The 13,836-nt window shown below is 54.7% G+C and overlaps 1 protein-coding gene across 7 annotated transcripts in view; it reads left to right on the top strand.

Moving 5' to 3' along the window:
- The window catches only part of PRDM15 (PR/SET domain 15), a 69,043-nt gene that overhangs the window by 11,897 nt on the left and 43,310 nt on the right, over positions 1–13,836 (top strand). For 5 of the 7 annotated variants that reach the window (XM_058732078.1, XM_058732075.1, XM_058732074.1 and 2 more), the window contains exons 2-4: positions 8,891–8,936; positions 9,502–9,595; positions 11,554–11,707. In XM_058732078.1, the coding sequence (XP_058588061.1) occupies positions 8,900–8,936; positions 9,502–9,595; positions 11,554–11,707 (285 nt within the window). In that variant the 5' untranslated portion in view covers positions 8,891–8,899. Of the gene's footprint in view, positions 1–7,699; positions 8,549–8,890; positions 8,937–9,501; positions 9,596–11,553; positions 11,708–13,836 lie in introns of those variants that run through there. The other 2 variants (XM_058732076.1, XM_058732077.1) reach the window with 2 other exon arrangements.

Raw genomic sequence — 13,836 nt, 5'->3', positions numbered from 1 at the left:
CCTCCCCCAGAGGAGCACCTCTCTGGGCCTGGGCTGCGTGGGGACAAGACGGAGCGGGCGGGCCCGGAGTCCTGGCCGAGAGGGGCGTCGTCGGAGCAGGTGCCGTGTCAGTACTGAGCAAGTGAGGTGAGCACTTTTGATTGGAAGGTGGGGAATCTCTTCCACCTCTCATCGCTGCTCTCCCCAGACTTCCGAGCTTCCTGGCACAAGTCTTACAAACGAAGCATTTGACCCTTTCCAGACAACTCTTAACTACCGAGAGGCACCGGGGAACCCAGCCAGAAGCTCTCGAGGCTCTCCCGGCCTCGAGGCAAATGGTGTACGTGGTACATAAGAGAAGGGAGCCGGTAAATCAAGTTTAAAAAAGATACCCAGACATCGTCCCTGATTTGTGGCAGCTTCACGTGATGGTTTCGTAGGAAGGGCCAACTTCATTTCGGGATTTCGGGAGAGTGGTTGACGGGGAGGAAGGTGTCTGGAAGGGGGGCCTGGGCTCCATCTTGGAAGGGCAGGACCTGTGCTGGGCGGGTGGCTCAGAGGACGCAGACGAAGAGCAGGCCACGCCCCAGGAGGGGACCCCCCGGAGAAGTGGCCGATTCTGGTAGCAGTCGTCATCCCACCCCGTGCCGGGCCTGTGTGGGGCTGAGTGAGGCTGGTGGCTCTTGCCAGCAGATAAATAACCCAGGTGATCTCAGTGGTCAAAAGTGTGGTGAAGGAAAATTGCAGGGTGCTTCTTAGAAAGTGTCACAAGGCCCGAATCTGGACAGGTGGACCAGGAAAACCCTCCCCGAGGACGTGCCCGTTAAGCTAAGCTGTCCCCAGGCACAGGGAACAGCATGCGGGAGGCCTGGAGGCAGCAAGCAGCTTGGTGTTTCTGGGAACTAAATGGAGGCCACTGTGGCCCGAGGGTCAACGAGGGCGAGGTGGGCAGAGGAGGCTGCTGGGCTTGGGTTTTGTCCTGGGGGCGGTGGGAAGCCATCAGCTTTCAGGCTGGCAAGTTACATGACCGGGTTCAAGTTCTAGAGTCCCCCTCTGCAGTGTGGACAATGGTTTTGCTGGCCAGGAAGGAGCAGGAAGGGCCTTCCGGAGGCCCTTGCGCCCTCCACGAGGGAGAAGGTAGGACATGGCCAAGGGAAGGGGTGGAGGCTGCAGGTAGGGCCCCTGAACCATTGGCCCTGGGGCAGGGGGACCACGGGGGGTGGGGCGGATGGTGAGACCAGGTGTCCAACAACCATGTTCTGAGATTCGGGAGGTACAGGAGGGCCACGTTGGGCACGGAAGCCAGGAATGGTGCCGGGCTCGTTTCCGGCACGTTCGGCTGCTTGTGGCCTCCATGTGAAGATGTGGGGGGGCAGCTGGAAATCCGCGCGGGTCTCCCAGGAGTTACCCACACGCACGTGGTATTCACGTGGGCCCCGGAAGTGGGTGCGGCTGCCTGGGGAGGGGTCTTGCCAGAGGAGAGGTGAGAAGGGGTGGGGGGCTGGGCCCCTGGAGAGCCAAGACGTGGGTGCTCTGGAGGAAGAATCCCCAGGGCAGAGCAGCTCAGGGAGGGCAAGAGAGGACTGTGTTTGGCCGTGTCCCAGGCAGCCAATCAAGTGAGGGGAGGGGCAGAGGGGAAGAGAGAGACTCTTAAGCAGGCTCCGGGCTCAGCGCGGAGCCCGACTCGGGGCTCCATCCCACGACCGTGGGATCGTGACCTGAGCTAAAATCAAGAGCTGGATGCTCAACCCACTGAGCCACCCAGGCGCCCCTCCCTTCCTATCGCTTTTTAATTGAACTTTTGTGATAATTGGAGGTTCCCATGCAGTCGTGAGAAAGTCTGCCCTTTACCCAGATCCCCAGTGGTGACCCCTTGTGGAACTCAGTGCGGGGTCACATCCAGGGTGGTGCCGGTGTCACCGCGTGGGTACCGGCCCTCCGTCCCCACAGGGTCCCCCCCCCCCCCACGCCGTCCCTCCCCCCACCAGCCACCACTCTGGTCCCCATCTGTGTATTTCGTCATCTCAGGGAGGTTAAATAAACGAGGTCACGCAGCATGTGACCTTTTGGGATTGGCGTGTCCCCCCCAGCGCCATTCTGGAGAGCCCTCCAGCACCTGTTGTGCGTGTCCATACTCGAGTCCTTTTCGGTGCAGATGGGTGTAGGGTGTGGGTGGACCACAGATCGGTCCCCTGCTGAGGGCCAGGGGGTCACTTCCAGTCTGCGCTGTGAGGAGTAAAGCTACTGTGAACGGTCGTGTGCAGGGTTTGTGGCGGGGGGGGGGGGGGGGGGGGCAGGGAATCTTCATTTCTCTGGGACAAGTGCCCACGGGCTGGGTCATGGGCGGAAGGCTTTCCCCGCCCCCGCCAGCCTCACAGGGCGCCCAGGCTTCCCTCATCCCGCAGCATTTCCGCCCCTCTTGGTGACGTGTTGACCCGCGTGTCCCTGGCACGGGGTTGGGCATCTCTTCCTGTGCTCGTTTGTGGTTTATACATGTTCTTCGGTCAAGTGTCTTTTCCTGTCTTTTGCCCATTTACTGATTGGATGGCTCGCATCTTACCGTTGGGTTTTGAGAGTACTTTGCGCGTCCCGGGTAGGGACGTGGGGTTTGTGATGCTGCCGCTCAGTCTTTAGCTGGTCTTGTTACCCTCTTCGCACTGTCTTTTCTAGAGCAGAACTTCAAATTTTGATACAGTCCAATTAGTTCTCTTTTTATAGACTACTCTTTTGGTGACAAGTCTAAAAACTGCCTACCCTAGATCTCAACGATTTCCTCCCATGTTTTTCTAAAACATTTACAACTCTATGCGTTCAGTCTGGGACCCATTATGACTTAATTCTTGTGTAAGGTGTGACAGTGAAGTTCATTGCCTCCCCCACCGCCACGCGCGCTTGCTGGGAAGGCTGTCCTTCCTTCGTGAATTGCTTTTACGGGTTCGTCAAAAACCAGTTGAACACATTTGTGCGGGTGTGTTTCTCGATTTCCGTTGACTTGTGGGTCTGTCCCTTCCCCAGTACCAGCATTCTCTTTACTGTAGCTTAGGATTCAGCTTGAGACGAGGGTATGCCGGGTCCGAACTTGAGTCTTCTTCCTCAAGGCTGCTTTCTTTTTTCTTTTTAGATTTTTTTTTAAAATTTTTTATTTTTTTAAGTTTACATCCACATTATCCAGCATGTAGTGCAACAATGATTTCAGGAGTAGATTCCCTTTTTTTTTTTTTTAATTTTTTTTAACGTTTACTTATTTTTGAGACAGAGACAGAGCATGAACAGGGGAGGGTCAGAGAGAGAGAGGGAGACACAGAATCCGAAACAGGCTCCAGGCTCCGAGCTGTCAGCACAGAGCCTGACGCGGGACTCAAACTCACGGACCGCGAGATCACAACCTGAGCCGAAGCTGGACACTCAACCGACTGAGCCACCCAGGCGCCCCGTGGAGTGGATTCCTTAATGCCCCTCCCCCATCTAGCCCATCCCCCCCTCACACCCCCTCCAGTAACCCTCTGTTTGTTCTCCATATTTAAGAGTCTCTTCTGTTTTGTCCCCCTCCCTGTTTTTATATTGTTTTTGCTTCCCTTCCCTTATGTTCATCTGTTTTGTCTCTTAAAGTCCTCATATGAGTGAAGTCCTATGATATTTGTCTTTTTTTTTGACTAATTTCATTTAGCATAATACCCTCCAGTTCCATCCACATAGTTGCAAATGGCAAGATTTCCTTCTTTTTGATTGCTGAGTAATACACCATTGTATATATATATATATATATACGTATATACATATATATATACATATATACATATATATACATATATATACATATATACATATATACATATATATACATATATACATATATATACATATATATATATATATATACATATATACCACATCTTCTTTATCCGTTTATCCATCGGTGGACATTTGGGCTCCTTCCATACTTTGGCTGTTGTCGATAGTGCTGCTATAAACATGGGGGTGCCCGTGTCCCTTCGAAACAGCACACCTGTATCCCGGGGATAAATGCCTAGTCGTGCAATTGCTGGGTCGTAGGGTGGTTCTATTTTTAGTTTTTTGAGGCACCTCCGTACTGTTTCCCAGAGTGGCTGCACCAGCTTGCGTTCCCACCAACAATGCAAAAGAGATCCTCTTTCTCTGCATTCAAGGCTGCTTTTAACAGCCGGCATCACTGGGGCCCGCCTGTGAACTCCAGTTACCACAGAGAACATTGGTCCGAGATCACCTACCCCCGCCCCCCCTTACATGCAGGTAATCCTGGTCTGAGCCCAACTGACGTTCGTGAGAAATTTGGTTTCCTGCTGCTATTACTGTGGTCTCCCGGTGACCGCAGCCGTGGTCCGTCGGTCCATGCAGTAGGGGTCGTGTATGCGCTAGAAAGATTTGAGGCGCTCAGACTTGAGGTGCGTCAGAATAACCTGGAGGTTCGTGTGCACGGCGTGCGAGGACCCATCCCCGACGGTCTGCTTCAGCAGGTCTGGGGATGGGCCCCGAGAATTTGCATTTCTCAGAAATTTCCAGCTGCTGCCAGTGCTGCGGTTTGCCGGTCCAGGGGACCACACTTGGAGAATCAGTGACGTGAGGTCAGTTTTCCCAGGATTGGTTACAGTGGCCAGATCTCACACTTAGCGTCTTTGGTCATTTTCCCTGAAACACTATCTACAAATCCTCGGTCTGGGGTTTCTCACATGCCGTGGACGTCCGGAGATTGGGCTTGGCTGGGACAAGGTACAAAGGAACGCTCCGAGCGCTAAGGGGGTTTTGGGAAGAGAGCGCAGGCTGCAAGGTGCCCCCTTGCTTCAGGCCTGACTTGCTGTCCAGGGTGGCCGTGACCTATTCTCTTGGCTTTAAGGAACCATTTTAGAGGCTGTGTTTCAGGGATCAGATGCTACTCATCAAGGATGTTCTTTCCAGGGCCTCGAACATTTGGGTGTACGAAGACCCAGTGTAATAAAAGGCTAAAGCCTCCCGTTGTTCCTGCCCGCTCTCATTTTCTCCCTGCGGCCGTTGCTAAAACCCAGTCGGCTGGGTTTCTCTCCCAGCAGGTATGCTTGGAGGGGCCGCTTCTTTGGGGACACTCTGGACAGGAGACAGTCGGCTTCGCCTCCTTTGAGGGGAGCAGAACAGAGGGGGGCGCCGCCAGGGGACAGGCAGCCCCCTGGGCTCGGTGGACCTAGCCCGAGGGAGGCACCCTGGTCTGGGCGCCCCGATTCTGACACGTTCTGTGGGGACCCCGTGTTCTGCCTGCCGCGATCCTGCAGCTTCCAGCAGCTTCTTCAGAGCCTGCCCTTGCCTTTGCGGGACCTTCGCGGGTTGTGACAGAGCCTGCAGGCAGACGGGCTGTGAGGCTCCTAGGGGCGCTCGTTAAGGCAGATTTCCACGCGTTTCTTCTGCCTCTTCGTCCCTCTTCCCCTTCTGCTCGGTGACCAGCTGCTGCCCCCGTTCCAGATCGGCCCCCGACCACACCCACGGTACCCGTCAGCCAGGAAGCCCTGAGTTACACTTGCCAGGGCCATGGGAGACACCTTTTTTTCCCTTAAATGGGTGCTCCCAGGAGGAGAAAATACAGATTTGGAAAAAATAAACGCCCTGGGTATTGATCCTTGGCCCTTTAAAGGCAAGTTGGAAATCCCATGCCCCTGCCTTGCTTCCTCGTCACTGACTCACTCTTCCACAGTGAAGTTTGAAATTCTCGTCTCAGCTCAAGTAAACGTGTGTTTGGCGAATGTGAGTTCCCATGTGGACGTCGCATTTTCATTCTTCAAGCTCCTGGGGATAGAAATGGGGCAGAGGCCACGTGAAATGGGCATTCGGGAGGCACGCTTTCCCAAGAGGGAACCTGACAGCACAGAGGGGCCCGCACAAGAGGTGGGGGCACAGGAAGGGTGTGCTGGGTTGGCTTAATGGGGGCTGGAGGAAGCGGGAGAGGAGAGGAATTTGTGTGTGTGGTGCGTGCTGGGGGTATCGTACTTTTTGCTCCCCCCAAAACTGCACGAGGTGTGCATTTCTTTTAGAACACATTTATTTTAGGGGCGTCTGGCTGGCTCAGTCGTTTGAGCATCCGACTCCTGATGTCGGCTCAGGTCACGATCGCACAGGTTCGTGGGTCCAAGCCCCACGTCAGGCTCTCTGCTGATGGCACAGAGCCTGCTTGGGATCCTCTCTCTCCCTCTTTCCCTGCCCACCCCCCTCAAAATAAATAAATAAACATTTTTTTAATATGAAATTTATTTTAAAAAAATAAATAAATACGAAATTTATTGTCAAATTGGTTTCCATACAACACCCAGTGCTCATCCCAGCAGGTGCCCTCCTCCCTGCCCATCACCCACCCTCCCCTCCCTCCCACCCCCCATCAACCCTCAGTTTATTCTCAGTTTTTAAGAGTCTCTTATGGTTTGCCTCCCTCCCTTTTCCCCCCTTCCCCTCCCCCATAAACAGTTTTTAAAACAGAGATGTTTTCCTTGAACTCTGATTGAAACATTGAAAAAATAATTTTTATTTTCATTCCAGTATAGTTAACATACAGTGTTGTATCAGTTTCAGCTGTAGAGTATAGTGATCCCACAGTTCGATCCGTTACTCAGTGCTAGGCATCTAAGCGTCCCCTCAATCCCCATCCCGTTTGTCTCTACTCCCGCCCCCCCCCCACCCCCGGTGACCATCAGTTTGTCCTCTGTCATTAGGAATCTGTGCTTTGGTTTGTCTTTTTTTCTTTGTTCGTTTTGTTTCTTAAATTCCATGTACGAGTGAAATCAAACGGCATTTGTTTTTCTCTGACTTGTTTCACTTCGCGTTATATATACTCTCTAGGTCCACCCATGTCATTGTAAATAGCATGATTTCATTCTTTTTATGGCTAATATTCCATTGCATATGTATATATCTATATATGTATGTACGTATATGCATATAAATATATATGCATGTATATATAAACACCACATCAGCCGATGGACATTTGGGTTTCTTCTGTGCCTTGATTATTATAAATAATACCGCAGTTAACATAGGGATGCCTGTTCTTTCAAGTTAGTATTTTCATATTCTTTGGATAAATACCCAGTAGTGGAATTACTGGATCATATGGTAATTCTGTTTTTAATTTTTTGAGGCACTTCCAGACTCTTCTGGAGACCAGTTTGCATTCCCGCCAGCAGTGCACGAGGGTTCCTTTTTCTCCACATCCTCACCAACGCTTGTTGTTTCCTGCGTTTTTTACTTTAGCCCTTCTGACAGGTGTGAGGCGACAGCCCACTGTGGTTTTGATTTGCATTTCCCTGATGAGTGATTTTGAGCATCTTTTTATGGGTCTGTTGGCCATCTGGACGTCTTCTTTGGAGACATCTGTTTATATATTCTGTGCACTTTTTAACTGGATTATTTGGTTTTTTGAGTGTTGAGTTATGTCAGTTCTTTATATATTTTGGACACTAACCTGTTACTGGATATCTTCTCCCGTTCTGTAGGTTGCCCTTTAGTTTTGTTGCCTGTTTCCTTTGCCGCTGTAGAAGCTTTTTATTTTGATGTAGTCCCAGGGGTTTCTTTTTGCTTTTGTTTCCCTTGCCTCAGGAGGCACATGTAGAAAAGTGTTGCTGTGGCCAGTGTCAGAGACATTACGGCCTGTGCTCTTTTCTAGATGTTTATGGCTTCGGGTCTCTCATCCGTTTTGAGTTCATTTTTGTGTGTGGTGTGGGAAGGTCGTCCAGTTTCATTCTTCTGCATGTTGCTGTCCAGATTGCCCAGCACCCTTTGTTGAAGAGACTGTCTCTTTCCCATTGGATATTCTCTCCTGCTTTGTTGAAGATTAGTTGACCCTATAATTGTGGGTTTATTTGTGGGCCTTCTCTTCCGGTCCGTCGATCTGTGCATGTCTCCTTTTGTGCCATCGCTATATGGTTCTGATCACCACAGCTCCGTAGTATGTCTTGAAATCTGGGATTATGGTACCTGCAGCTTACTTTTCCTTTTTCAAGGTTGCTCTGGCTGTTTGGGGGGGCGGGGGGAGTTGTGGTTCCCTACACAGTTTACGATTGTTTGCTCTAGCTCGGTGAAAAACGCTGGTGGTATTTTGATAGGATTGCATTGAATGTGCAGTTCGCACGTTCCCGACTGCTTCGGGCTGTGTAGACGGTTCGACAGTGCTTGTTGTTGTGGCTCGTGAGGAAGGTCTTCCCATTTGTGACCTCTCCAGTTTCTCTCATCCATGGTTTGTGGTTTCCAGAGTGCAGGTCTTTCCATGTGGGGAACGTTTTTATTTCCATTTTGTAGGTCAGAGGATCTGGGCCCTAGAATTAACGTGTCCAGATCATCCCTGAAATAAGTGGGGGGCCTCGCCTCCGCTGCCTGACCTCACACGCCCGACAGAAGACAGAAGAAGTGACTGGTCTGCTGGAGGTCTGGAACGTTCTCGTCCTCTGTGCTGTGTGTTGCTCGTGGGTGTGCCTGGCTGTCAGGCACCCATTAGCGGCTGAAGGAAGACAGAGGTTGTACTAGACTAAACTGCCCTTGAGGAATTCACAGTCCAGTGAAGGAGGAAAGAGAAATGGAGGTGACAGTGTGAAACCAGCTCTTAAAAATGGTGACCCTTGTACTTTACAAATGGAAACCCGTGGCTAGTATAAAAAAGATGGCAAGTCCGAGTTCAGAAAGACTTCCTAATCTAGAGGCCATTACAATCAATCGCTTTTATTAAGAAACATTATTTTAGGGGAGGAAACCTCTCAAAGCCCCCAGCCTCATTACAGTAGAGGGGATCTCGCTGCTTGGTGCCTTTAAAGCCCAGCGTAAGGTCCGCGCACAAGTTCGAGGAACCTTCGACAGGGTTGGTCTTCAAAACTTGCTTTGGCAAAAAAGCTCATCGTTAACAGCCTGGCCTTTGTTTCCCCGACAGGTGTCAGAAATGGCCGAAGACGGGAGTGAGGAGATCATGTTCATCTGTAAGTAGTCCGTGGCCTGTCCGTGGGTGCAGTGGGGCGTCGCACTGGCCATCTGGGCAAAGCCACGTCCACGTTTTGTTTCCGCAATACAGAAAAGCTGCCGCTGTTTGAGTGGACATGACTTTGCTCGCTTTACGGAACACAGTTGACTGCGTGGGAAATGCCCCCGCAGGGGTGTGTGGTTTTAAAAGGATCATCTTTCTCAGAACTTTGGGCCAAGGGCACTTTGCGGGGGGCGGCACTTGATTCAGAAAAGGAAGCCAGGGATTCGTGACACGTGAGGTTTCTAGTAAGCAGGTTACGTTGGTGAATCGTCACTTATGCTCACTCCTTGGTAGATGTTGTTCTTTGTCACCAGAGAGGTGACCGCCCACTTTGAAATGTGCCACAGAGCAAGGCCTTTTCCTTGGGGGCCACATCCTGAGTTTGCACCGTGGTCACACTGCCGGGGGAGGGGGGGGTGGCGAAGCGCTGTAAGTCGCCCCCCTCGGGCAGGGGGCCTGCGATGTCCCCCAGGTGTCCCCTGTCGGCTCCCTGTCCCCCTGACACTCGGTGTCTGTTGCAGGGTGTGAGGACTGTAGCCAGTACCACGACTCCGAATGTCCTGAGCTGGGCCCCGTGGTCATGGTCAAAGACTCCTTTGTGTTAAGCAGGGCAAGGTGAGTGCTACCTCGGGCTGTTTTTACAGCGCTTCCTGTCAGGGTTGTCTGAACGCCGCCGTCTCTGCATCTGCAGAAAGGAGAGCTCTTGGAGGGTTCCCGGACCCAAGTCCTGCGTGGGGGTCCCCGCACAGGACCAGGCAGTTCTCGGACCCCAGGGGGGTTCAGGTCTGACACCGGCTGGGAGGAGACAGCAGGGGGCCCCACAGGCTCAGGGCTCAGCCCCACAGGGCCGCCCCGCCCCCCACTCCAGACGCCAGCCGCGAGCCCCGGGCTGTCCTCTGTCCTTGTGACAACCACGCTGCAGACTGGAGGCTCCAGCGGCCTCCTCCTCGGAGGCTTCTACATCGTTAGCGTGGCGCACAGAACTCTGGGAAACCCTTACCGTTTCCGGGTTATTACAGGGTGTGATAAGTGGGATGAGTGAACAGCCAGATGAAGAGATGTGCAGGGTGAGGCCCCCGGAGAGGGCCTGGAGCTTCCCGGCCCCCCGGCCCCGGCCCCCCTCACCGCGCCCCTCCACCCGTTCACCCACCCAGGCATGTTTCGAAGGCTTCCGAGTGAATGTCTTGTTCTAGTTCTGTGCTCCAGGGGCCAGGCCGGCCGCGACACGGCGTGGTGGCCGAGGAAGAGCCCGCGGGCCGAGGCTGCAGGTTTCCCCGCGGCCCGAACCTCGGTCTGCCATCTGCCGTTGCCCACCGTGGGCAGGGTGGGCTGCGGTGGGGCCCGGGCGGTGAGGGGAGGTAACAAGGCGAAGCCGTCAGCGCTTCTGGAAGAACGCTGGCAGGTGGAGGGAGGAGGCCCAGTGGCTCTGCTGTTCCACGTTTCCGCGTGGGGGCCGTGTCGCCCGGGGGGGGGGGGGGGGGGCCGGAGCAAGGGCTCTGAGGCACCGCCCGTTCACAGCCCGGGTCTGCAGCTGCTCGAGCTGGGACAAGGCCTTCTCTTTTCCGTACCTCGGTGGCCTCATCTGCAGAGTGGACAGAGTAACGGGACCCGCTGCAGACGTGTGGTCGGGATTGTGGGTACGGTGCCTGGCACACGGAGGTGCCATTGTTACCTCGCTGCTGTTTCTAGAAGCTTCCCAACTGGTTTTCCTGGCATCTTCATTTACTTTTTCTCACTGTGACTTAGCTTCTCAAAACAGAGGACTAGTCTTGCCTGAAGTGGGGACCCTGCCGGCTCTCCCCGAAAACTTGCACTGGTTGCCTGTTGCCCGTGAAACTCTGGCAGCAACTACCAGTCCCACAGTGGGTGCCCTCTGTGGGGGCCTCCTGCCCTGCAGCCCGGCCTTCTGCGTGGTCCTGCGAGGGGGCTGCTCTCCAAGCGCCCTGGTGTCTGACCCGCTCCTGGATGTGAGTCGGGCTTACCCAGGCCTTGGCTTGTGCTGGGGTCCCAGCCCCCAGGCCTTCCTCTTCCCGCACCCCATTCTTGACACCCTCAGTTTAGGCGAAAACATCCTCAGTGCCACTGGCCCGTTCAACCTAATGGAAGCGCTTTTCTGGTCCTTGGAATGCCGTGGCACTTTTCCTTTTCTCGTGGTGTCTCAGCATGGAGCTCCCTGCCCCGCCGCCGGGCCGTGGGGGTGGGGGGCAGTGAGAGCTGGTGCCCTTTATCTCCGTTGGCCCATCATAGCCCAACTGGCGCCGTAGTCGTCGTGGCTTGTCTCTCGGGTAGGGATTTCAAACACATCCCTTAGTGAATGCCCCACCCCCACCCCCGCCCCATGTGTGCTCTGGGTGGGTCTTGCCAGGGCTCTGGGGTTGCTCTCCAATGGCTTAGGCTTTTAAAGAGTCGGGCGGCCTTCCCCGCCTCTGTCCACGGTAGGCTCTTTATCAGCCTCGAGGACGGTATTCCAGCGAGAGCGAGCTTTGGGCCCTCTTGACCGCCTGTCCCCGGTGAGAGTGGCTGTCCTCAGCCGGCAGCACTCCGGGACTGAGGGCCTCCTGTTCCATTTCCAGATCATCCCTTCCCTCCAACCTGGAGATCCGGCGACTAGAGGACGGGGCTGAGGGAGTGTTTGCCGTAACTCAGCTCGTCAAGCGAACGCAGTTTGGTCCATTTGAGTCGAGGAGAGTTGCCAAGTGGGAGAAGGAATCTGCTTTTCCGCTGAAGGTAAGGCCGGGGCCGGCGGGGGCTGGGAGCGGGCGGCACCTGCCGGCCGCGTCGGGGGATCTGCGAGTTCAGGGATCGAGAAGTGTCTTCAGACAGCTTTAAAGATCATCGTCCCGCTTACTTCCAAGACAACGTTTTCTCTTTTCACGTTAGTTTGTTTCGTTTTCAAAGGTTTGTTTTTGAAGGGGAGAAGGGGCGGGGAGAGAGGGAGGGAGAAGGCCCAGCAGGCTCCACGCCACCGTCAGCACAGAGCCCAACGCGGGGCTCAAACCCATGAACCGTGAGATAGATCGTCACCTGAGCTGAAGGCGGACGCTTAACCAGCTGAGCCACCCAAGCGCCCCTATTTTAGTTTGTTTTTACATCCTAAAAGCATCAGAGTTAAGCTAGCCTTTTGTAATTTCCAACCTTGCCAAACATCGAAGAGAGCGTCATTTGAAATGTGTGTGAGAGTAGAGCCCGAACACTGCCCTTCCTTCCCTCACGACCTGGGCTGCCTCGCGGCCGGCGCGAGGTCCCTGGCAGGGCCTGGGCAGCCCAGGCACTTCCACACCTGCACACCTCGAGTGGCACTTTGCACAGTGCTTTCGAAGGGAGGGGGTTCTGTTCAGGCAGCGATAAGACACTGGAGCGAAGTTTGGCAGCTCTGAAAAGCCCATCAGACTGAGAAAAGGCAGCTTTTATGTGAAATTGGGAAAAAACAGACTGGCTGCAAGTCGCAGGGAGGACTTCGACCTCTTGAAGGAAGACAGGTGGAAGGTCACGAGGCCACGGGACCCTTGTTCTGTCCCCGCCCCTAGCATGTGCCTCCAGAAGCGTCTGTGGCACCAACAGTGAGGACCAGGGTGCCGGTCCTTCACGATTGCCCACAGCGGCAGACCCCTGCTGGAGGCCCGTCACAGGGACGCGGGTCTCAGGACACACAGGAGACAGATGGCCTCAGGTTCTAGGCAGTTCTTGGAAAAGTTGAGCTGACTGGGCAGATTGCAGCAGAATGGAGAGCACGGAAAGCTGTTAGACTTGTTTGCAAACAAAAGGAAAGAAAGCGAGGTGGTTACGTGAGAAGCCTGAGGACAAGCCCCGGAGACCACTGCCTGTGTCCTTCTCCGGACCCGGGGCTCGTGGACGCACACAGTCGCTGTGGGCATGTGGTCGGGCTGAGGCCCCTTTGGAAAAGTCCTCTGTGCTTGCTTTGGCTTCTTTCAGTGACTCGGTTGTCGAGGTCTGTCTGACATCTAGTTGTTTCCACTGCCGCATCAGCATCGAGCACGGGTGCGGCCGGGGGTGTGGGGCGGGTGGAGGCTCCCCGAGAGCGTACCCCACACCGGCCAGGGGTTCCAGGCACCTGGTGGCCCCCTCTGCTTGCGAGGGCTCTGTCCTCGGAGGGGGCCTTCACCCCGTTAGCAGTGGGGAGCGCCCACAGGAAAAGCCCAGGAGAGGGAGACGCAGGTTCCTACAGCAAGGAGGCAGTGGTTGCGTCAGAAAAGATGGAAGCAAGCCCCTTTTCTCCTCGTGTGGTTACTTGGAGCCTCGGGATGTTTGAGTCTCTCCCCCTGTTCCCATCCACCAGTATCTGTGCTGTTACAGGTGTGGGTGCAGCTTATAGGACTGACTGACGTTACCGGACACGCTTGTAACAGAGGCGGGGAGGAACTCAGGTGTCCTGGTGCCCACCCAGGACATACGCATGCCCCTTCCCAACTGGGCCACACGCAGACTTCCGGTGTCCGGATGACCCCGGGACCAGGTGTAGAGCCTACGTGTCACCCGGAGCAGGTGGAGTGCTCAGGTGTCCCAGTGATGTCTGGGCCAGGGGTAGATCTCAGGTGCCCGGATGATATTCGGTCAAGGACGAGAGCTCCGTCATCCCGATGCCACCTGGACCGGGAATACAACTCCTATGTCGTTATGGCCCCTTGGAAACCGATTAGAACTTGGTGTCCAGCCGCTGCTCCTGGACCTTGAGTAGGCCCGGCGTGGCCCAGTTCCCATCTGGCCGCGTGTGGTTCTCAGGTCCCCGGTGACTCCCAGAAGCAGGTTGTGTGCGGAGCCCGATCTGGCCTCCGGTGCAGCACTGTCGGGATTGGCTGCCCAGCACACTCCCGCCACCCCACACGCACACGCACACA

Source organism: Neofelis nebulosa, chromosome 5 (genome assembly GCF_028018385.1).
Source record: "Neofelis nebulosa isolate mNeoNeb1 chromosome 5, mNeoNeb1.pri, whole genome shotgun sequence".
In the NCBI taxonomy this organism is placed as follows: domain Eukaryota; kingdom Metazoa; phylum Chordata; class Mammalia; order Carnivora; family Felidae; genus Neofelis; species Neofelis nebulosa.
Note: the sequence above shows the minus strand (reverse complement) of the source record. Positions and strands in the feature narration are given on the sequence as shown.